General features: G+C 37.3%; 1 protein-coding gene across 1 annotated transcript in view; it reads left to right on the top strand.

Annotated features, from left to right (window-relative positions):
• The window catches only part of alk (ALK receptor tyrosine kinase), a 921,668-nt gene extending 897,469 nt beyond the window's left edge, over positions 1 to 24,199 (top strand). The window contains exons 20-29 of the mRNA XM_065288699.2: positions 2,396 to 2,582; positions 3,378 to 3,468; positions 3,969 to 4,033; positions 4,336 to 4,465; positions 4,589 to 4,686; positions 5,767 to 5,859; positions 15,579 to 15,680; positions 15,970 to 16,104; positions 20,068 to 20,158; positions 20,515 to 24,199. Coding sequence (XP_065144771.1) covers positions 2,396 to 2,582; positions 3,378 to 3,468; positions 3,969 to 4,033; positions 4,336 to 4,465; positions 4,589 to 4,686; positions 5,767 to 5,859; positions 15,579 to 15,680; positions 15,970 to 16,104; positions 20,068 to 20,158; positions 20,515 to 21,453 — 1,931 coding nt within the window. The 3' untranslated portion in view covers positions 21,454 to 24,199. The remainder of the gene's footprint in view (positions 1 to 2,395; positions 2,583 to 3,377; positions 3,469 to 3,968; positions 4,034 to 4,335; positions 4,466 to 4,588; positions 4,687 to 5,766; positions 5,860 to 15,578; positions 15,681 to 15,969; positions 16,105 to 20,067; positions 20,159 to 20,514) is intronic.
• The last annotated feature ends 954 nt before the right edge of the window (positions 24,200 to 25,153 follow it).

Here is a 25,153-nt window from a genome sequence, read left to right as displayed (position 1 = left end):
CAAGCCCTTCTTAGAAATGACACATTAAAATTGTGTTCAATAAATGTAAAATACCTCATTAAGAGCAATAAGTATATATATTTAATTAGTATAACACAAAATAAATATGTACTATAATTTATTCATTTCTTTTTAATTGCGTTAACACAATTAGTTTGAGTTTGGGTTCTGGAAAATGAATTTCCCAGCATGCTTTGCATGCAACTGCTTTTGGAGAGTAATTTTTTTAATTAAGTGTTATTTTATGCATTTTTAGGTAAAGAAAAAGACTTAATAGTGTTTAATGTCCGTTTATCTTATTGATTTAGAAGCGTTTGTGTTATATTTTTTCAAATTGTTTGGTTACCATCATGCAGAAGAGTGGCGCGTGTGGTTAGGTTGTGGATGTGACATATTTCTCTTAACGAGCACTGATTTTGTTAATGTCTGTTTGGAGATCAGTCTCTTCTCACATGCTCATCCAAAGTATCATATGTTATTATAATTAGCATGCTAACATGTGCTTTGCTAATTAGTATGGTATAAAAACGTTTAATATAAAATAACAGAATTGAGTTCTTCAGACTACACTACATTGAGTTATTCAAACTATGCTAAATTGAGTTATTCAGACTAAATTAAATTGAGTTGAGGCAACTAATTGAGTATTGCCATTTACTCTAAATTGAGTTGGACCAACTCAATATATTTTTATTGTGTAAAGCAGTTTTTTATGAGTTAGGGGTACACATTCATATTGGATGGAAATCCTGCCCACAATTTTATTGAGTTAATCCAATGAATCATTTTTTTGAGTGCACATACAAAACCTATCCAGCCGTTTGTGAGCCGTCATTCACAAGTACATTAACCCTGCGCGTGCTGTTTGCTCGCCCGTTTTCAATGATAGAGAGCACAAACCCTTTGTTACTTGAGATGAAATTAAACTTACCAGTTTAAGCAGATCTCACTTGTCGTCAATGTGACGCGCAACAGTCAGCACATGATCATTTCAAATCCGTTTACAAGACAAATGCTGTTGTTGTTTAATATAAAGTTTACATTGCGTTGTAAAAATTATGAAATTATCTTCATACATGCTAATTTCATAATGAAAACGAATTAACACAAGCTTTTTATTCTGCTATAATATTTAACACTATAAACAATATGTCATTTTATATACAAACTATAATTCTATCTTGACATGCACATGAGATTCATTTTGGTCCCATTTGACTCCCTTTCTTGCGCACAGTTGCTGTCGTCGGTCTCACTCTCAGCCTCCTTCCTATTACGAGGTGTTACTGTAAAAAATGCGCTACACATGGAACTTAAAAAACCGGATGGTTCATTTATAGTTCGAATACGGATATTTCACGTCATGTTCGAATGCATATTCGAATATCGAATAAAAAGTGACAGCCCTACTCTGAACTTGTCATGTTTTACAGTGTACTGTTAAGTTTTAAAATGTAAGTATTTGAGTACAGGAAACTAATAAAAAAACAAGGCAATCAGTTGCCACAAAATATTTAAGTAACATTACTACTACAATTTAAGTTACATAAAGTATATAATTTAATTTATATCAGACTGAAACTAAGTTTAGATAAATTAAAAAAAAATTATTTAAAAAGTTGTCAGTTCTCAAAACTTTTAAGTTTGCAAACTTAAGAAAATAGCGGCAATCAGTTGCCTCAATTTTTTGAGTTAGTAGAACTTATCCGGGTTTACAGTGTAGGAATGGTTAATTAACTTTGCTGAGACTTGGGCCAGTTATGGCCCATGAGTGGGCCTTGTCTGGAATCCAGACCTGGCCCACATACCGCAATGAATGACGGACCAAGTGTTGGCAGGAGCTGGGCCAGAGAAAAATTGCTATGTGGGCTTCATTTGTTCTCTTATCACCTCTCAAATTTTCAGCTAAAAGCTGAGATAATTCAATTTTTGTGAAGAACGTTTTGTGAATACGGTCTGAACCATGGGGTTACCGGGGCATTTTATCACAGCTTAGAACCCATTTCAACCCATCAGAATCAAGGACCAGAATGGGCCGTTTTATAATGAGACTTTTGCCATTATAATGTTTTAAGCAACTGAAAAAAGCACAAATGTCAGTGCTGGTTAAAACTTCTCAAGGATGCAAAATCAGCAAAACCCAGAGGGTTAAAATGCCACCCTCCAGTTAGGCCAACCTGGTGCCGTGCCTGCCACACTAGTATTTATTCATTTGTGTTAAAATTATCCCCACTGGGTTTGCCAGTATTTTATCTTGTATAAAATATATTCACTATTCTGCTATACTGCTTACTTCAACATAAAAAAATTAACAGTTAAACTGCCACCAATACCATTATACCAACACCTTGCTAGCCAACTGGAAAAATGCTGTGCTGTTCTGATTATCATCCAGTGTACAGGCGTAAACACACAGAGCTGCAGTCTATTCAGCTGGAGCTACAGAGTCCTGACTGTAAACTCAGCAAACTACGGGCTTCCACCATCATGACCGACTACAACCCTAATTACTGCTTTGGCGGAAAGACTGCATCTGTCAATGATCTAAAGGAGGTGCCACGCCGCAACATCTCTCTAACCAGGTTAGGGGTTAACGCCAACTCTCTGTGGTTCAGTTGCTTTGATGCAGGAGGATCTGGGGCTTCATTTATAAAATGCTGTGTAGAAAACGTTCTTTATTTGATCTCACAATCATTTCTCAAAAGTGCGTACATGTGATGTATAAAATTAACTTGCGCACAGAACACGCGTGTATAGATGTGAAATCGTTAAAATGCAAATTATTTTGAAATTGTGCGCTTCTAAAAAGCTTCAGATCTTTGCATTTAAATAATGCCTTATTAATGTCATTGACATAGAATAAAGAACCTGTCAATGTTTAAACCATTTACGAGCAGCAAGAAAGATTTATTTTCCAAAAGCCTGCAGCAATCGGACAAATAAAAGTGTGTACGTCTGCTCAGACCCTGACATGGCGCTAATCATTTTTCCACATCAAAGACAGTTTTTTAACCCAACTTTGCCGTGGATTTGCATACGCACACTTTACGATCAAATTTGTGCGTACTCATGCTTAATAAATAAGCTCCCTGGAGTGGATCATATACCTTAAATCTAGAGATTTTCAATTTAAATGTTTTTAATATTCAAGAAATATATGCATTGCTCTGGGACTAAAGCACAAACAAATTATGTTTAAAAAATGCTAAATAATAATGTATATTAACTATTATTATAATATTAAGAATTGCAGTGTTAAAAAAAATTATTGGCACCCGTTTGATTGGCCTGTTCATCTATCTGTTCATATCATTTATATACACTTATGAGACAAAATTAATAACAATTTTCCTTTCCCTGATTTTCTTTGATTGTAGAGGTTTAGGTCATGGTGCTTTTGGGGAGGTCTATGAAGGACTTGCTGTTGGTATACCAGGGGAGCCTAGTCCTATGCAGGTAGCAGTAAAGGTAAGATCAGTATATAAATATGAAATTTATTTAACATTAAAACCGTAATAGAAATAAGATGAATTTTAACAAATCATGTTTAAAACAGCACTTGAATTGATCAGTGTCATGTTCTTTATTTGTGGCCAGCTTGAACATAACTGGAATTTTTCCCTCTGTATAATCAGATTAACCAAGAAATTCTTGCTCCCTGACAGTCTAATTTTCAATGCAAAAAAATAAAGCTAAAAATGAATTTATTTATTCAACTGGTATTTCTGTAGACATCCCTGGTCTATCCGGAAACTTAGCCAGTTAGGTAGCCAATAAGTCACATTCAAAGATCAGGTTCCATGTAACACACTGTACAAAGTTACACAAAATCTAAGTTGTACACTAACCATACATTTTCTTAACTTACAGATACTTGTGTTTTTTAATGTGTCCTTACAAACAAGAAAAAATAAGCATGGACATGATCAAAGATAATGAGTTAATGTGTTAATGATTTTCTTATTTAGACCCTTCCGGAAGTATGCTCTGAGCAGGACGAACTGGACTTTCTCATGGAAGCCCTTATTATCAGGTAAAACTTTAACACATAAAAACATGATACACTCTTGATTCGTAAAATGCTACAAACCCATATCTTTAACCATCAAGAACTGGATGTCCACATATGTGGACATCAATTTTTTTGTTGTTTTGCACCATAATAACCTGTTGTACACAAACATGGACAAATACCCTGCTTCATGTTCTAATATTTGGTTATTATATTATTGGTTCTTAACCCAAAAAGAGCTGGAAGAAATCTGAAAAGAAGACAAACCCAATCTCGGGTTAAAGGTAAAGATAAAGGGCTAAATATCTTTCTTCTTTTTACAGCAAGTTTAGTCACCAGAACATTGTGCGATGTATCGGGGTGAGTCTCCAGGCACTGCCTCGCTTTATTCTGCTGGAACTCATGGCTGGAGGAGATCTTAAGAGCTTTTTGAGGGAAACTAGACCCAGACTAGTAAGAACAAATATATATTACATTACTTTATAATCTATTATTTAGACTATTAATTTCGGTTAACAGCTAATTGCTTCTTATTCTCAGCTTTCTTATTCTCTATAATGTTCTTATGCTTCTTAGGAGCACCCTTCCAGTCTTACCATGGTAGACCTTCTCAACATAGCCAGAGACATAGCCCGTGGCTGCCAGTATTTAGAAGAGAACCAATTCATCCACAGGTATATTTACTGATAGCCCAGCAAATAAATGCACATTACTGTCCCAATAACAGATAGATTACTTTGCTTTCTTCTGAGGTGGACACATTCTGAATTCTTCAACTCTGTTTGTGACTCCTGCTCCCCCTTTCTTCCCTGTTAGAAGAGAGGGGGAGCAGGAGTCTACTTTTTTTGACACTCCCATCTAGAATGGCATGAGAAATTAGTCTACTTAGAACTCATTTATGCTAGATGAACAGCCTGGTCATCAATCCAGCTGTAGAACAGGGTACGTTGAGACGTGTACTCATCTGTGGTTTAATTTGAAAGTTCCTAACACAGTTTGTTATGCACAGCTTCAGTTTAGGTGATAGTTTCTGGAAGGTCATTGCTCTTAAACTGAATCTTTAACCTGCAACAAAAACATGAATAATGTAGTTTCCACAGAGTAAAACATTTGACCATAACTATAAAGGCTGCTACACATCTTTCAAACTTTTCAAACCATCAGCCCAAACAAAAGCTGTACGCCCTCATTCCTAAATCCAGCTAATCAGATTGAAACTGGCAATTTTAGCTAGCTCTTGCCTGTTTTTTATGCATTGTGCATCAGATGATCTGTAAAAAGATTGTTGATGGTCAATAGCTGCACTGTCTAAGGCAGAGATTAATATAGTCATGAAAATAACATAATGTTCAATGTGGTCACAAATCTGTACTCCGTAATCTTTTGAAAAGTGATACCTGCTTCCAGTTTTCCATTATCTGAGTTCAAATTGCAACAATACACAATCAGTTTAAGGGTTGTTAACTTCAATTTATGTTTCTAACTGTGATAATACGGAACTAACGCAATAATGCACCATATATCTATAACTAAATGTTATTCAGAGACTCCAACTTTATTATGCCATTTAAATTGCATTCAACATCAAAACCAGGTAAAGTTAGATTTTGTGTTGGGCTATAAATATGAACTTATTTTAAACATAACACATTTTTACTGTAAGTGTATACTTTTAACAAATTGACTTAGTTTCATAAAGTCTTTCTGCTGAATTCAATATTTATAACCTTTTTTATTTTTGTTTTAATTAACAGGGATATTGCAGCCAGGAATTGTCTTCTGACCTGCAAAGGTCCAGGGAGAGTGGCTAAGATTGGCGACTTTGGGATGGCCAGAGACATTTACAGGTATTAAAGTCTAAATATTACAGCCTGAAGAGTATGACATGGTGGACCTATGGGCTACTGTCGTATAAATATGTTCAAGCCCCAAAAGGACTTAGCGCCACCAACAGTCAAAAGCTTCACTTAAATTTTTGCTTATAACTTCTGATGCGTATGTCATAGAAACAAAATTATTTTTATTCTCTAAATCCTTGGATAAAGACGATCCTGAAACATTGCCGGGTCCAACGATGCCAAACATACCAGGTTTTGCCTTACACTTAATATGAAATTAAATATTTATGTGAATGTGCATAGATTTGTACAAACAGAGAAATAATTGTGAATTCAATTTTAATATTTTGTATCATTATTTCACAATCTGTGCACCCAAAAAAGAGGATGTGAATTTGTGGATCAGGCGACACGTGTGCATTCATCCTGTTCTATTCATTCGGATTTTGAGACTTTAGTTGCGTGGTTTGCATTGGACGATCCACACGCACAGCTGTGCCTAAGAAAAACAGTCACAACTAGGTGGCAGTCTTACAAGTTCAAACATGCTGGAAATTAGTTGCTTTGCTTACTCAGTAAAGGTACCGCCATTATTCTATAATACCATTTATTAAATATGTAAAACTTTTTTCAGTTTTCTATCAGGCTATTTCTTTTAACCTTATATCTATGGCCTGTCTTTTTTGTCTCTACTGTTTGTGATAAAATAATTATGTTTACATAGATATAAATATAGCACACACACATGATGTGAAGTGTTATTAATATATAAACATTCCTGTGCATATTAATTTTTATGTTAACACAGTCATTTTAGAACAAACACGTAGGCTATACATATAAGGTAAAAAGAAATGATAGAAAACAGGAAAATTATGAAATATTTAATAAATGATATTGTACAATACATTTATAGCGATTCAGCTGGAGGGAAAGAAAATGTTATTTAAAAAAGTCACTTACCTCACTTGAGAAAGCAGGAATGTTTCAGCAAAAGCAAACCTCCTCCAGTGCATTAAGGCAATCATAATAACGATTTACATAGCAGTCAGCTGATTCTTTAAGTGTAGGGCAGGGGTGGGGAACCCTGGTCCTGTAGGGCCACTGTCCTGCAGAGTTTAGTTCCAACCCTAATTAAACACACCTGAAAATCTAATTCAAGTCTTCAGGATTACTTGGAAATTAAATTCAGGTGTGTTTGATGAGGGTTGGAACTAAACTCTGCAGGACAGTGGCCCTCCAGGACCCGGGGTTCCCCACTCCTGGTGTAGGGAGTAAGTGTTAAAATGTTCTGTCTGCTTTTGTGGACTTTGATATGCTACATGGTCAGGACAAAATGTTACATATTTACCTCAGCTCTCACTCGGGCTGTACCCTTTCAAAAAGTACAGCTTTGTACATAAAGAGTTTGGGTTAGTAAGAGAGCTTATTAGTACCTCAGAGATACATATCAGTATCTTAAAGGTACACACAGGTACCAAATATACATATGTGTGCCTAATGGTACATATTAGAACCTTTTTGAATAGTATTTGCTCAGTGGCGTATGTGCTTTACAAAGAAAGAAATACATGAATAGCAGAAAATTACAATAACAATAATAATAAATGTCATAAAAAGTGTAACTAAAATGCCTGAGAGAGAAGATGGAGCTTGAGTTTTAATTTAAACTTATGTATAGAACACAAGAATTGTAGAGATTCTATTCCATATTCTTGACCCAACGACTGCAAAAAAAAAACATTGATTTTAATCGTGTTTAAGGATGTTTTCAGATCATAGGCACCTGCCTGAGTTGTTTAGTTTAAAAGATCAGATAAACAGGAGGGCGTCAACCCATTTAACGATTTAAAAACAAAAAGCTAAATCTTGACATCCACTTAAAATCCAAAATCCAAGACAATAAAATAGTAGAGATGTGTTTACATTTGCAAACTCCGGATGTATGGCTAGCTGCAGCATTTTTAACCATTTGAAGCCTTGTGAAGGAGGATTGAGATATTTCAGCGTATTTCAGTTGCAATAGTCCAAGGAAGATTAAACAAAAACTTGTGTTACCTCCAGTGCCAACTAAAAAAGGTTCTGTCAGTGAGAAAAGATTTAAACCAGTTAAGTGCACATCCTATGATGCCCACACATTGTTCAAGACGTGACAACAAAATTTTATCAAATGCTGCCACAAGATCTTAGTCACCAGAGTCATTAGCTAACATCAGGACATCATTCTGGGGCCGGATTCACAAAACATTCTTAAGAAGAAAAATCTTCTTAACTGACATTTTTATCTTAAATTCAAGCTTAAGAAAAAAATTAAGAATATTTTGTATTCTCAAAAAAGCTTCTTAAGAAAGTTCTTATTTTTTTCCTTAAGTATGTTCTTAAGAAAAAATTTAGGAAGAATTCCAATTCTCGAAAAATAAACTGTCTTAAATAACATCTTAAAGTTAGGACAACCTTACAGTAGTCCTAAATCTCAAAATGTAAGATGTTTTATAAGTTAATGTGATTGTTTTAAATGTGACATGTTGTAGGCTATTTTGTAGTCTGAAATGGCAATTTAATCAATTTACTTCACAAAGATTAGTTTAAAGAGGAATTTCACACTCCTATAATGAAGTTTAATGGCTTACTCAGTAATATGTCATGAAAAACAAATAAGTATTAGTGATAATATTAGCAAACATTTAACTTCCTCAGTAATAGTCTACATTCATTGTGAAATTACTTAACAGCTAAAAGTCGCTCTAAGCGGGAGGCGAACCGGTAATCGCTTTGTCATGTGAGTCGAGGGGATCTGAAACCGCGGGCACGCTGCACCCTCCGCGTCCGTCTCTTGACGCGCGAGCGCGGGAGACGAAGCCGTGAGCACGGAGAGTGAAGCACGCACGCCCAGTGCGCTCGACCCGAACGACGGACCGATTGCGACGTTAGGAAATGATATTTACTCACCGCACCGCCTTAATACTAGCTGGCCTCTGTTACAACAGCGAATAACATCCTCTATAGTCTTAATGTATCACTCGTTTGTATCGCGTTAATGATCGCAAGGTAACGTTAGTCAAAAGATTAATAAGTTTATTACATCATTAGCAGGGTATCATAATTCATTCCAAAGCTTGTCATTTTATTCTTAAGACACAAATTTAAGATATTCTTAAGAAAAAATTTGAGAACTTCTTAAGAAATGTTTGAGAATTGCACTTAGGAACATTCTTACGAACTTCTTATAATTTATCTTAAGAACTTTCTTATTTTTTGTCTTAAGAATGTTTTCGTGAATCCGGCCCCAGGACTCATAGCAGTGCAGATTCTGTACTATGATTTGCTCTAAAACCAGACTGAAATTGATCAATAATACTGTTTTTGTCTAGGAAACTCTGTAGCTGCAGTTATACAGTTACAATTGTAGAATCTTTGATATAAAAGGCAAGTTTGAAATAGGTCTAAATCGATAAAACAGTAATATCCAAATTAGGCCTTTTCCATTCTAATCTAACAATGGCATGCTTACAGAAAGCTTGACATAACCTGAGAGAAGACTTTTGTTGACAAATAAAACAATCTATGTCCCAACACTTTCAAATACATGTTTGAAAAAGTAAGTAGGAACAAACAAAGTATGGTTAGTGGCCCAAAATAATACAGTTAAATGGCTATAAAAATGTATCAGATGATTTTAGGAAAAAATGTATTAGTTCGCACAGACAACATTGCGACCATTGCGTATATCAATCGCCAAGGTGGTTTGCACTCTTGTCACCTGTCGCATCTCGCCCGTCATCTCCTCTTTTGTAGTCAGACGAATCTGAGGTCTCTTCGTGCCATTCACATCCCGGCTAATGGAGACTCCACCCCCAAATGGTTCAGCTGATTTGGAAAGATTTTGGCAGAGCGCAAATAGATCTGTTTGCATCTCCAGACACAACCCATTGTTGCCTGTTTTATTCACTAACAAACATCTCACTCGGCGTGGATGCACTGGCACACAGCTGGCCGCGGGGTCTTTGCAAATATGTGTTTCCCCGAGTGAGCCTTCTCGCACAGACACTGTGCAAAGTCAGGGAGGACGGAGATAAAATTTTACTGGTTGCTCTTTATTGGCCCACCAGGAACTGATTTCCCGAACTCATGCTCCTCGTGACAGCACCTTCCTGGTGGATTTTCCTGAGAAAGGACCTTCTTTCTCAAAGAGGGGGCACATTATGGCACCCGCGGCCCGACCTGTGGAATCCCCACGTTTTGTCCCTCAACGCGCAAAGGTTTTAAGTGATTTACCGCAGGCGGTATCTAACACTGTTGCTGCACCGCAAGTGCCGTCTACTAGAAACGCTTGCACGCAAAAATGGAACCTGTTTATCGACTGGTGTTCTTCTAAGCGAGGGAACCCCTGAGAATGCCCCATCAGTGTCGTGCTTTCATATCTATCATTTTTTGCGCAAATTTCTGGAAATTACTGCCAGAAAATTACCGTCATTTTGATCGCAAAAACAACAAAAATAAATTGCGAGATCCTGGAGGGACTGAAATAATTTTGTTTAAAAAATTTATCATGTGCTCCGCAATATAGTGTCTGCATTTTGGTTTACCTGCTGATAACATCAAATCAGTAACAGAACAAATATTGCATTACAAACTATGTCCATGATTTTGCCCTTCCTGCTTTCCCCAACCTGATAATTTCTGTCCAATGAATGAATGACCTTAATACAAATTTATTAAAAGTTGTTTTGTTTACAAATTTTGGTTCACTTGCAAAAAGGACAATAAACCTCATTTCACTACTGGACCTCAGGACCATGAGGCAGTAGTGGGCCTGGGTCGTGGAGCAGCAGCTCATTCCTTCTTACCTACAAAAAAAAATTTAAGGGAGCGACCATCTTGGCTGTGGGCTTTGGCATGGCAACTATCTTGGGAACAGGTTCAGGCATGGCAACGGTCATTCTGGGAATAGGTTCGGGCGTGGTGGCGCGTGTCTTGGGAATAGGTTCGGGAGGTGGCAGCGGCCATCTTATGGACCGAGTTCAGGCATAGTAGCAGCAATCTTAGGAACAGGTTCATGCATGGTGGTGGCCATCCTGGAAACAAGTTTAGGCATGGTGGCAGCAATCTTCAGTGTGGCTGGTGGCTCAGTGGGAACTGTAGTGCACCCTAATGCTGTTGCCACCACCGGTAGCACTGTAGACAGGGACTATATCCATGATGACTCTGGGGATACCTGACTTGGGACCACTAGCACAGCAGGCTTGCCGTGAGCAGACTCGGGCTAAGCAGACATGATGTAAGCAGCCCCTGGTTTGGCAGGCATTATGTAAGCAAGCTGTGGCATGGCAGGCATGGTGGCAGCAGGCTGTGGCATAGCAGACATGACATGAGCAGGCTGTGGCATAGCAGGCATGACGTGAACTAGCTTTGACGTGGTAATCACTGTGGGACTATGGGGCAAAAATGTTTTTTCGAATTGGTATTTTTTTCTATTAAAACCTTTTTTAAAGTCGTTTTCTTTCAGTCATGGAATTAAAAGTAGCAGGCTTTTAATTACTGTAAATGGATAACCTACATGATCAGCGTAATCTCAAAAAAATATTTTATACAGGGTAGAACACATCTCACAGCCTAGCTGCCAGTATCCCTAAAGGGCACACACTGGTTTATATAAAACCAAAGCAAGATAAGACAGGCAGCATTAAAATTGCGTCAAAAGTGCAAATGTTTTGTTTGGGAGATAGTGAGCAATACATCTTCTGCCTCTCTCATTTCTTTTTGTGATAAGTGCTCAGCATAATACCCTCCTGTTATAGTTGCTTTAGCAACCGCAGGATAGCCGATAAGAAAGCAAGACACACTTTTTTTCTTTATCCCACTTTTTTTTATTTTGCTACCGTCATCAGAGGGTCAGATATTGCAAGATCTCAATAAAACCAGGTCTGGGTGAAGAAAATAGTTTGAAAACAAGATGAAAAATTAGAAGTATCTGTCATCAGAAAAGGAAAATCAGGAAATGTTTCAAACGTGCAGAAAGCATTTCAGTTTTTTGTTATCTATCTCTCAAGAAAAACCTTACTATTCAGGTTTTAATGGTTTTATTAAGAGCAGTATGCTTCATTATTTGTTACGAGAAAAGATTAAAAAAATGCAAACAATATTTTCCATAAAAAATAGTATTTCTTAAATTGGTTTAGGCTGCGGATAAGCTAATATTAAGGCATAAATAAATGCAGATGAATTTTGGCATCTTAAGATTTTTTGATTTCTGCACCACACTAGCATTTTCTTTCTTTCTTTCTTTCTTTTTTCTTTCTTTCTTTCTTTCTTTCTTTCTTTCTTTCTTTCTTTCTTTCTTTCTTTCTTTCTTTCTTTCTTTCTTTCTTTCTTTTGATACTGTTTCATAATTAAAGGTCAAATAGATTCCAGGTAATGTCACATTTTAGAGAATGTCCACGTTGTCTTTTCTGGGTATGATTAGGCTAGAGAACGTTTTTAGAGAAATCCATAAGGGTAATTTGGTTATTGCCTGGTTTTATAATGGGAATCACATAGCTCTCATTTTTATATTGCAGAAACAAACTTAATGTGAGAAACAACAAACAAATAGACTAGACAAACACTAAAGATGTGATTTTGATGACATTGAAGAGACAGAATATGATTTTTTTGTGTGATTTAAACCTCTGCGTGGTGTCTTTATAGCCTATCTTTCTTCTACCAGTATTTCACGACGAGTGTGAAACAAAAGATTATCCATGTCACTGATCAAACCAAACCACCAATCACAGTGTAAAGCCCAAAGTCACAAAAGTCAACTTGACAATCGAGTAAATGTTGTGCAGTTGCGAGAGCATAGAGAGAGTCGAGTGAGCGTTCATCCCAGCACTTGCATATGTGACTGCATTTGGGCAACCTGAGCAGAGGTGCACTTTTGCATGGAGTCTTTTTCACCTGTGAACTAGCCTATATATGCACCCTCGCAAAGATGCTTTTTTTCAGGTAGCAATTTGATGTATCTTTATTACATGAATGTGCTATTGCCTTGTATAATACGCTTGCGACATTTGTCATTAAAATAATGCCATAATGCATGTGTGCAAGGAGTGCGGATGGCATTTTCAAGTTACTTTCCATTACTTGTCCAATTCTCTTTTACTTGCCCATCGAAAACATTCACCTAACTACTAAAGATATTAGCAATACATTGGTGGCAGTTATAATAGTAACATTGTTATCCTATTTATTCAGTTAAAAATGTATTACTTTTTAATACATAGTTAAGTAGTTAACTAATAATGGGTAATATACTATATTTTCAGTTATTCATTAATTACTGTCTTGGTTAATTAGCTGTAATTTATGGTTAATATATAATAACTATATACTTAATTAACCCTTAATGCATTATTATGGACCCCTAAAATAAAGTGTTACCCAATTTTTATGTGAATAGATTATAAACTCTTCATGTCCCCGAAAACTACATATTCCAACCCCCCTCCACACACAAATTTACACATGACGTCACCCATAGGTTTGTGAAGAGCTTTTTTGAAGCCAATAGTTGGTGGGCCTTGCAGTCGGCATCTTGGCAGCGTGTCACCGTGCATCACTTAAACAGGTAATTTAAACAGATGAGTTATAAAAATATTCCCTCACAGTCTATGGGAATTGACTCCCTTTTGGAGCCAACCTCTAGCAGCTGATCAATGAATTGCAGTTTAAGCCTTTGACACGGAAAACCACCATGTCCTCTTGTCTAAGCTCTCTAAGTATAATCTGTCCATGGAGACACTGCATTGGATACAATCATATCTTTTCTAATTTTCTAACTGGAAAAAAACTGTAGGAATGTATTTCGCAACTTCCAAAAAAGTTAAAGATATATCTAACATCTATGTTAATGGACAAAAAATGTACATTGTGACAGAGATAAAATATCTAGGTGTCCATTTGGATCAAACTCTAAGTTTTAAAAAACATATTAAAAGAATGTGCAATATCATTAAATATTATATTTCCATCTTTAGACATATTAGAAATAGTGACAACTGAAGCATCTTTTATGTATTTGAATGCCATGATCTCTCCTCACATCACCTACTGTTTGTCCTGTTGGTCTCAGGCCAAGGAGACCACTCATAAACCCCTTAGATCAGTCTAAAATCAGGCAATTAAAGGTGATTGACAGAAATGCCCCTTGCTCTCATCTCTGATATATTCTCTGTAAATACTAAATATTAAGCTTTGATTCCTTAATTCGATATACAAATTTAAGAACCATTTTTAAAATTGTTAATAATATTGCTCCACCATAAATGCAAAAAATGTATAAAACTTTATTCTGAACAACCAAACCAAACATCACGCTCTACTGCTCAGAGAAATTGTGCTATCCTGAAAAGATCTTCTTCCTTTGCATAGACAGCCTTTTTATATAAAACCATTAAACAATGGAATCAACTTCCAGGCAGTCTAAAGTTGTAAAGCTGAATAATTTCTCTAGTAACGTAAAGCTCCCGTTCTTTCTGTGATTTTGAAGCTTTGTTTGTGTTTATAGTTTGCAATATAACTTGTATTCATGTTTCACGTGTAAAAAAAACGCGGTATTTTTCACACAATTTACTTCCTCAAAACAGTCCTCAAAACAGGCTGATGTCTTCCTTGTTCTATGAAGTCCCTCTTCGTATCCTTGTTCCCTGTTCTAAGAAATACGTATCGAGTTCTGATTGTGAAGTTTGTTTAGTGTGTTGGGATTGGATAGCAGCTTAGCTTAGCAGAGCCATTAGAGCCAAAGCTGGTGACTGACGTATTCCTGTGGGCGAAGTTTAGTCAACGAACCATTTTACTGACGTCATTAAAGCAGGAAATAGAGGGTTGTAGTCCAAACCGGCCGTTCCCTGTAGGCTTTGAAAGAGGAATTCTATTAAAGAAAATATATCGCCTGGCAGTGAACTTTGAGCTTTATCATTTTACAGGTATTATTTATGCTATTATAGCAACATTACACACTAACTAGGGTTTAAAAAATGGGATCAGGAAGAACGTGACCTTTAAAGAAATACATCCTCGATAACATCAGCACACTTAAGGTTCATAATGTAATATTGAAGTAAATGTTTTTGGACTATGTTTATATATATGTATATATTTTAGGCTGTCATGTTTTTTTAATGATCATTGTTTAACTAATATTGATTGTACTTGACAGTTATTTGTAATTAAATGTTTTAATATTGTGTGCACCTGCCAGGGTACTGCAGATGGAAATTAGCTTTTGCTAACTCTGGTACAAAACATCTTTTCGAAAGATTAATGTATTTTGTTAATTGTCTCATGTTGGCTTCATGATAAAGATCTGAAGGTTGCCCTTTGCATGGTATTTACCGTTCTGTTGCATGATTAAATATGTTAATTTTAATAGATTTTTCTTTGATTCATTGTTTATATTTAATTTGACAGCCCTATATTTAAGGATCAGGTCAGGGAGTCTAAAAATAAGTGATGAACCAGTTTCAGAAAATGACCATCTTTGCATTAGTCACAGACTGACAGAATTCATTTATCCTTGCTGTTGTTCTCTCACTTTTCTGCTCCTTTGATTTTCATGTTCTTTCTTTCAATCTGATCGGCCACAGGACCTAATAAGTCCCCTCTCTTCTATCCCTCTGTCTGGACATTCATAACAATGTTTCATTGAGATAAACTTGTTTGTTTGTATCTGGGATTGTGTGTTTTTACAGAGCCAGCTATTACAGAAAAGGAGGACGTGCAATGCTGCCTGTAAAATGGATGCCTCCCGAGGCTTTTATGGAGGGAATCTTTACCTCAAAAACAGATACATGGTGAGTGATGTCCAGTAATTAATTGTTTACAACATTTTACAGTATCTTTTGTTAGATTTTTAGACCCCCACTATTTTTACACTTAAAAACTTACTGTGAGATACAACAAACAAATAGACTAGACAAACACTTAAGATGAGATTTTGATGACATTCTTTTCTTAATTACCAAGCTTTTATCTCTTTCTATGACTCTCTCTCTCTCTCTCTCTCTCTCTCTCTCTCTCTCTCTCTCTCTCTCTCTCTCTCTCTCTCTCTCTCTCTCTCTCTCTCTGCTTTGGTTTTTGTAGGTCATTTGGAGTTTTGCTTTGGGAGATCTTCTCCCTGGGCTATATGCCTTACCCGAGCCGCAGTAATCAAGAGGTGCTAGAGTTTGTGACTAACGGAGGCCGGATGGATCCGCCAAAGAATTGCCCTGGGCCAGTGTAAGTGTGCTGTTATGCTCAAATACACAGGATGCTTATGCAATGCTCACCCATAAAGAAAATAGATAGTGTTAACTGCTACACTACAGTACAGAGTGTTATTAAATGTCAAGAATATTTGATTAATCATTGGATGCACACAACTTTATAATTTTAGTTGCTAAATAATAAGATGGAACGTCTTAGTTACATATGTAACCCTCGATCCCTGAAGGAAGGGAACGGAGACGTCACATTGAACTTGGCATGCAGGTATTTGCATCTGCCGGCGCCGCCCTGTAACTGAGACTTTCCTTTTAGTTGGTCATTTCGACGTCACGTCGTCACCCACAAATTGGGAATCCCTATCAAAGCGCCACTGAAGCTGACCCTTCCAATGCCTGCATAAACCCTTCGACTCTCCTATCTTAGGGAGACAGAAATGGGGTTAGAGCAGCAGCCAGTCACTACTTGTTTCTTAACCCACGATAGTGAACTAGGCGAACTGGGAAGCGAACCCGTCAGGCAGAACTAGGATCGCTGCGGAAAAATAACCCTCTAGGGGGTATACCACTAGGGTGACAGCTTGAGGACTCAAGGTCATAACATGAAACCCTCTTAGTAATATCTTAAACTAGAGAGGCTCCGAGCAAGCTCCGCTAAGGGAAATGTAGAAAAAAAATTCCACAGAAATACTCACATAGGAACCCTCAGGGGAACGCAATGCAGCGCTAGCCTAGGTTCTCAAGGATACATCTAATGAGAAGCTGGCAGCCAGTCTAAAAAAAATTTTTGACGTTTTTGCACTAATGGTCTTCCATAATGGTGCGTTCGTGCAGAACCAAAACGAAGGCTGCAAGCTGACACAAGAAGCCGACCTTGGATGTTCTCACCAGTTTGAGAAGTGAACCCAAGTGGATACCGGCTCGATCCGAACACTGTAGAATCTAGTGAACGTATTAGGTGTCACCCAGCCGGCAGCTCTAAAAATGTCTGTTAGCGAGGAACCACGAGCCTATGCCCAAGATGATGCCACACTTCTTGTAGAGTGGACTCTCAAACCAAAGAGGCCATGGAATGCCCTGCTTTTTATAAGCAAGGGTGATTGTGTCTACAATCCAATTAGACATCCTCTGCTTGGTGACAGCTTTCCCTTTCTGCTTACCACCGTAACAGACAAAGAGCTGGTCTGAGGTCCTAAAGCTTTGAGTTTGATTTACATACAAACATAGTGCACAAACATTGGGTCTTCCTCCTCCAAAGGCAGTGCTTGCTAATTCACCACCTGATCTCTAAAAGGAGTGGTGGGAAATTTGGGCACGCAGCCGGGCCAGGGTCTCGGTGTTACACTGGATTCAGCAGGACCAAACTGAAGGCTTGAATTGTGACCGAAAATGCATGGAGCTTAGAAACTTAATACTCACATTAAGAAGAGGCTCAAAGGGAACATCCTGCAATGCTTTCAGCACCACGGACAGGTACCAAGGAGGAATAGAGGGACGGCGCAAAGGATTTACCATTCGTGCACCTCTTAAAAACCTAATGATTAGGTCATGGTGACCCACTGATCTACCATTTATCGGTGTGCGGATATCACGCAATATCTACTTTAACTCTTTCACCGCCAGCGTTTTTAAAAAAAGTTGCCAGCCAGCGCCAGCGTTTTTCATGATTTTCACCAAAGTTTAATGCCTTCCAGAAAATGTTCTTCTTTAAATATATAAACATACAATATACCAAATGAAAGAACAGACCCTCTGCTTTCAAACAAAAAAAACCGTTTCATCCTACCTTTAGTGGTTCTTTTGCAATCAGCTTTTGAATATGGGTAGGTTTTTGCAAAAACACCATATTTTGAGCAAAAAGCAGAAATAATTCCATTTTTATGACGGACTTTTCATAGAGATCCCATTCAGAGCGATCTTTAAAACAGACACGGACATGCAGCAGCTTGGCATAGGGCAATACTTCCGGTTTTAAAAAGTTGCGGAAGGGCGCCACCTGGTGGATAATAGCGGTATTGCGGAAAGACGGAATATCTCGTCATTGGCGGGGAAGCGTTTTCTCTTAATTGACGAGAAATCTCGTCAATGGCGGGGAAAGAGTTAATAGTAGATGGTGACAGCCTCTTATAAAAGCACAACACGTTCAAATGCATTATTTTACAATAAATTTGATTACCTTAAAGGGACATTCCACTTTTTTTGAAAATATGCTCATTTTCCAGCTCCCCTAGAGTTAAACATTTGATTCTTACCGTTTTGGAATCCATTCAGCTGATCTGCAGGTCTGGCGATAACACTTTTAGCAAAGCTTAGCAAAGTCCATTGAATCTGATTAGACCATTAGCGTCGCGCTTAAAAATAACCGAAGAGTTTCGATATTTTAAACCTATTTAAAACTTGACTCTTCATATACTAAGACCGACGTATATTTAAATGTTGACATTTTCTAGGCAGATATGGATAGGAACTATACTATCATTCTGGCATAATAATCAAAGACGTTGCTGCTGTAACATGGCTATTACTTTCAATAGCAGGGGACTATTTTCGGGCACTGCTTAATATCACTACGCCTGCTGCCGCCATGTTGCATCAGCAAAGTCCTTGATTATTACCCCAGTTTGAGAGTATAGTTCCTAGCCATAGCTGCCCAGAAAATCGCAACTTTTAATTTTCAGTCGACCTTAGTACACGATGTAACTACAGAAAGGTAAAAAAAATAAATAGGAAAAATATTGAAACTCTTTAGTTATTTTTTAGCACGATTGCTAATGGTCTAATTAGATTCAATGGATTATGCTAAGCTATGCTAAAAGTGCTAACGCCAGACCCGGAGATCAGCTGAATGGATTCCAAAATGGTAAGAATTAAATGTTTAACTCTAGGGGAGCTGGAAAATGAGCATATTTTCAAAAAAAGTGGAATGTCCCTTTAAAGGTATAAAATAGCATTTATGTTGGGTATGCTGTATGCTGTAGTGTGTTGCGAGCAGGGTATGGTTGTCACTTTGGATGAGAAAGACCAGGGCCACTTTTTAGTCCCAATCCGCCCCTGTTAGGAACTGTGAGGTTAGCATCAGATTTGCATACTACTGATTGGACAGGTACTGTCTTTAAACACTCGCGGTGTATTCAGAACTATGCATTAGCGGTTTTATGCATCATTTTATTATGCCGAACCATGGGAGGATAACGGCACGGTTGGATTATTTACGAGAACAGTTACACCCCTAATATTTAAGAGGTTATAAAAAGAGAGCAAATGAAGATATGATATAACTTATTCCTTTTTTTTTTTTTTTTTTTTGAAAGAAGAGGGTCTGTTCTTTCATTTGATGTATTTGTATGTTTATACAGTACTGTGCAAAAGTTTTAGGCCACCACCAGATTTGTTGTTTTAGCAAAGATTTAATGACCATCCATATTTATTTTTCACTCTTTTTAAAGTATGTTTTTAAGATGTACATAAAATTAAAAACAAAACAATTTTCAAAACTAAATGTCAGGCATCAGTCAGTATTTAGTATGACCTCTCTTGTCACGAAACACATCTTGAGCTTTTTTTAGGAGGCTGAAGTCCTGAAGTCATCCGATTAGAAGCAGCTGCCTGCTATTGCTCAAGTGGAAGGGGAGTTTACCCTTAATACTTGACACTTCAGCTTATACTGTTTTTAATACTACATACACATTTCCTGTATTTTCTGGTTGTATTCTAATAAAGGGATTGAAAAATAATTTAATATACAATATATACAATTGCAAAAACAACAAATAGAATGGTAGCATGGTGGTCTAAGACTTGCACAGTACTGTATATTTATAGAAGAACATTTTCCTGGAAGGCATTTTGTTAAACTTTTGTGAAAATCACAAAAAATGGTGTCTGGCAATGAATTAATCTCTAGCGATAAACGCTGTTAGCATACCTAGTAGTTATAACACTGAAAAATAAAAAAGTTGATTTTTTGTTTATTTAATAGGTACCGCATAATGACACAAAGTTGGCAGCATCAACCAGATGACAGACCAAACTTTTCAACTATTCTAGAGCGGATAGACTATTGTCTACAGGTAACATCCTAAAACTGCATTTCTAATTCATAGTGTTAAAGTGTATTGGTTCAAAATGGCATACAACTCACACCTTTTGCTGTATGCATTACGCATACAGTACACTTCTTCCAAAACATGCAGTATACAGCCAAGCACACTTTATTCCAGAATGCAATACTGTCTTATAACAAGAAAGAACAATACCTTTCCAAATTCAACTATTTGTTTTGAAATTTTTATTATTGCTTTTATTTTATTCTTTTTACCTAAATTGCATATATAAATTAATTCTTCAAAATAATTTTCCAACAATTTTCATTGCATCTAAAGAGGGGACGGGTACACGTTGAATAACTTTTTCTTTCAACCCCTAGGATCCAGATGTGGTGAATGTGCCTTTGCCTGTCGAGTATGGCCCTATTCCTGAGGAAGAAGAGCGGGTACCCATGCGTCCTGAAGACCCTTCTGCCCCCTCCTTGCTTATAAACCCTAAGGGCACAGAGAATGCATCATCTGTCTCTACAAGCAACTCAGAGCAGGCTAAGGGGGACGGGGAGACCCCACTCATGCCAAGCCACTCTTCTGATAACCCACCTGATCCCCCATCTCAGCCTCAACCTCATCACCACCCTCACACCCTGGTAGCCACTGCCCCCATACCTACTGCTAAACTTTCCTCTACAACTCCCACAACCACCCAAGATGGAGGCCATGTGAATCTAGGCTTTATGCAGGCCCACACATCAGAGAAGGAGAGCCATAATGGAAAGCCCACCAACCTGTGGAACCCCACTTATGGCTCATGGTTTCTCCAGCAGCAACAGAAGAGGCAGCATTCACAGAGGCAGACGAGTGGCCCACGGATCCCGGGTAAAGGTCAGGAACAAGCAGGCCGGACTGTCACAGTAGCGGAAGCTCTGGGCCTGCAGCAACAGCACAAACAGCAACAATACCAACAGCAGCTCCAGCGTCAACATCAACAGCAGCAACAACAAGGCCTGTGCGGTCAACTTTTACCCCCGCCTCCTTCCCAGGCACCATTGCTTCTGGATTCTGCCACTCTAGCTCCAGTCCCTCTCTACAGACTACGTCGCTTTCCTTGCGGGAACATCGGGTATGGCTATCAGGAGCAGGGTTTGCCCTTGGAGCCTATGCCAGGGCCCCAGCCACCTCCTCATTCTGGTCAGCAGAGGCCCATATCTTTGGCTCGGGCCAGTGGGCCTGAGGACAGCCGCCCACTTTTGGTCACCATGGGTACGGTGCAAGACTCCAGACTCCCTAAAATGGAAGGACACAATGCCACTGTGCTGTGACTGTGCACGCTCTTTTTCTGTCAGTGCCAACTCTGCGAAACACTGTGCTGTCTGGCTACATCCACCCTTTGATGGAATATTGTAAACTCAAAGAAAGCTCTCAAAAGTCCATTGTTCATTGAAACAGATTGACTGTTAGTTATTTGGAAGACTGATTTTCTTCTCAAAGCCACATTTGAAAGTCTGAGAGACAAAAAAGAAAACTGATTAGACCCTCCAATGACTAATTCTGTGAAAAAGACTATATTATAATATAATATTTTTCCAAAATTGGGGAGAAAAAAAATTATTTGTTGATGTTTGCTTGCCTGCTTGTTTATTTATTCATTTGTTAATTTATTATTTGGAGGTCATGTAAATTATTAATGGGTGTGCTTCAGAAAGCAAACTGTCCCATTCATTATGTATCATTTTGCTCTTTTTTGGACTTGGTTAGCTTTTAAACTGCCACAGAATTCATCTGTCAGATAAAATTAATTAATGGAGTTTTTAATTGCTTGTGTGTCAGAAACCGACAAGTGTCTTAGGCAGTCGATGGCTTTTTGCAACGTGACATCTTGTTGCCTTTTAAATGGGAGGAAATGTAGCAACTGGTGAGGGATCAGTCAGTAAAGGCCCTTTCACAGTAGTTCTCAATGCTCCTTACACCATGATTGTAGCACTGCTTTGATATTTACATGAAAAGCACTGTACAAGGGGCCTCATTTATAAAATGCTGCATAAAAACCATCCTACATTTGATCTTACGATCATTTAACAAAAATGCGTACATGTGTTTAATAAACCGAACGTACGTGCAGAAAACGCGCGTACCCCTTTCAAATCTATAAATCGCAACTGAACTTGAACTTGTGCACGCAGCTGAGCAGTTTCAGATCTCCGCTTTTAAACGATGCTTAATTAATGTCAGACATATAAAAGTGCGCTTATCAATGTTTAAACCCAATTTCAAACAGAAAGAATGGCTTATATTTCCAAAAACCTGCAGCAATCAGACAAGCAAAAATGCGTCTGTCTGCTCAGACCCTGACGTGGCGCTAAGCACTTTTCAAGACAGTTTTCATAAATATGGACTTTGCCGTGGATTTTTGCCTACGCACACTTTACGATCAAATATGTGCGTACGCACGCTTTATAAATGAGGGCCCAGGTCATGTTTCGGGCTTTTCAGGTAGTAAAAATGTGAAAGGTGTGCACAGAAATTTGTGAAAGGAAACAAAAGAAGGTGATATGTTTAAGATCTGAAATGGAGAATATTTTGTAGACTGCTTTCATTTAAGGAATAAAAGATGTTTGTCATAACATCCATGCTGAAAAGACCAGCTTTAACCAGCTAGTCTAGCTGGTGGTCTGGCACGGTAATTACCAGCAAACCTTGGTTAGTGAAGGATGCTGACCAGCAAAGTTTCACAGTTAAAGCTGGTTGACCATTTAAAATATCAAATGTTGGTGACTAGCTATGCTGGTCTTTTAAGCAGAGAAATCTTGGATGTTGTGCTGTATTTTGTTTTTTTTTAATAAGCTCAAGCTTGAATTTATTTATTTTTTTCATTTCCAAAGTGGAACAACCCAAGAGTGATACATCATGGCAATCGTAATCATTTGCTAAGTTGTTTAAACATTATCACACTATAAAAGTTGAGTTGCACGCAACATAGCTTGGCAGTGACACCACAGCTTGACATTTTGCTTTTTAGGGTTCAAACTTGTGGACTGTTGATGTGACTCATGTGAAAGGCTCTTGACTGTGCTGAATAAATATCTGGCATTGGCTACATAAGATGAAATTCATGCATTTTCTTAAAAAAAGGTACTTATATCTGTATTTCATTGTTTTTTGCTTTAACATTGACATTTTGCTTATGTATATAGAAGCCTGTTTGCTCAGAACATTATTAACTGTCCATCACTTATGGTTTTGGTTTCTTTATCAGAAAGTATATTAATGAGAAACATCCATTTTCATATATAATTAGCCATTGTGACAGGCATAAATATATATTTGCTTATTTCTCTCAAGCTGCTATTTCAAACTTTCTTATTTGTAATATCTTACTATGAGAAAGAAATGTCGCACTTCATAAAGGAATACTTCTTGGTTATTTTTCACTCATTTTGAGAGGGTCTAGTATTTTTGTTACTAGTGGTTTCGTGAAAAAAAAATATTATGACATCATAATCTTTCTTTGTCACCTTTGTAAAAAGTTATACATTGGTGTATACAAAATTGTAACTAAGAAAGATGTTTAAATATTCTTTAAATGTAACATCCCTGGTGACTTTATGAGATAATGATTTACAATGCCAGAGGATGGCTTTTTGTTAGCATTATTGCTATTCTTTTGTCATAAGTATATTTATGTATATTTTAATAAAGCTAGCCTGAGGTTTGAGAGCTGCCTATATGGTTTTGGGATTTTTATTTTTTTTGCTAATCACAATGAAAAGTGACCACACTCTTGTAAAAATGTTGTAAAACCTTATTGTATCATGTATCTGTTAATCTCTGTAATTCAACATTGACATCTGAGACATGAATAAATGACTTTACTTTGTTCTTGCTCCTACACACATAATGCTTATTTTTAAAACTATATAACATATTCTGTACACTGTAAAAAAATAAATTGTTGGCTCAATGAATTATTTTTTAGTAACTAGTTCCACAGAAATTTTACGTTCACTCAATTTCTGTCTCCAAAGTGTTACCTGGATTGATGTTTTTTAGTTGGCCCAAACTTGACTCAAATATAAAAAAGTATGTTTGCTAAACTAGGTTTATAGTTCATTCAACTAAAATGTTTTAATCAGTTGAATAATTAAAAACTTACAGCAAAGACTCTGCCAATTAAAATTTAAGTATTTACTCAATGTTTTATGTGTTACTTCAATTAATATTTATTATTTGGGATTTTTAAATAACATTTTAAAATTATGTATCAAATAATTTATGCTATGTAATAATTAACTTCAGTCACATAAAAACAAAAGCTTTTAATTCACTTATTCACTTACAGTATCTTACAGACTGAACATACGGAATAAAGTCTTCTCTAAATAAAGGGCATAAAACTGTCCAAAAAGCACTTCAAAGTCGGCCAGAACATCTGCAGGGCCATTTAGGGGACTTTCTTCAGCCCATACAAGAGGAGACAGTCTGGCCATGTATCACTCTGGTCTGCCTCTTACATCATATCCGCTCTGGTTTGATAAGCAGAGGAATATAAATACACACACACATACATAAATAATACATGTTTAATAAGGCTTTACGTGAAAGACTTTATACTCTAAAAAAAAGGCCAAATTTCCCTCAGACATCATACATAATTAAACACTATTGGGCGGTTTTCTCGGACAGGGCTTATCACTGACTAAAATACTGACATCTCTTCAGGGTCGGACAGGGAACAAAATTCGGCCCTGGCAATTTCCTCGTGGAACGGCCCACCACTGGACCGACGACACCCCCCCCCACTCCACACACAAGCCCACCGATACCAAAATCGCCCCTCTAACCCAATGCTTTGATTTACTGAACATTTATATTAATTTCACAGTATAGTTAAAATTCAACCACCTCAAACTCTCTTTGCCATGAACAAAGCTGACACTGTTTGTCAAAGCACCACAAAAACACTTTACTATTTTTGCACTGTTATATGAAGCAATACTTGTGTAGATGACCCCTTTTATCAAA

This window comes from Paramisgurnus dabryanus, chromosome 17 (assembly GCF_030506205.2).
Source record: "Paramisgurnus dabryanus chromosome 17, PD_genome_1.1, whole genome shotgun sequence".
NCBI lineage: Eukaryota > Metazoa > Chordata > Actinopteri > Cypriniformes > Cobitidae > Paramisgurnus > Paramisgurnus dabryanus.
This window is presented reverse-complemented; position numbering and strand designations above follow the sequence as displayed.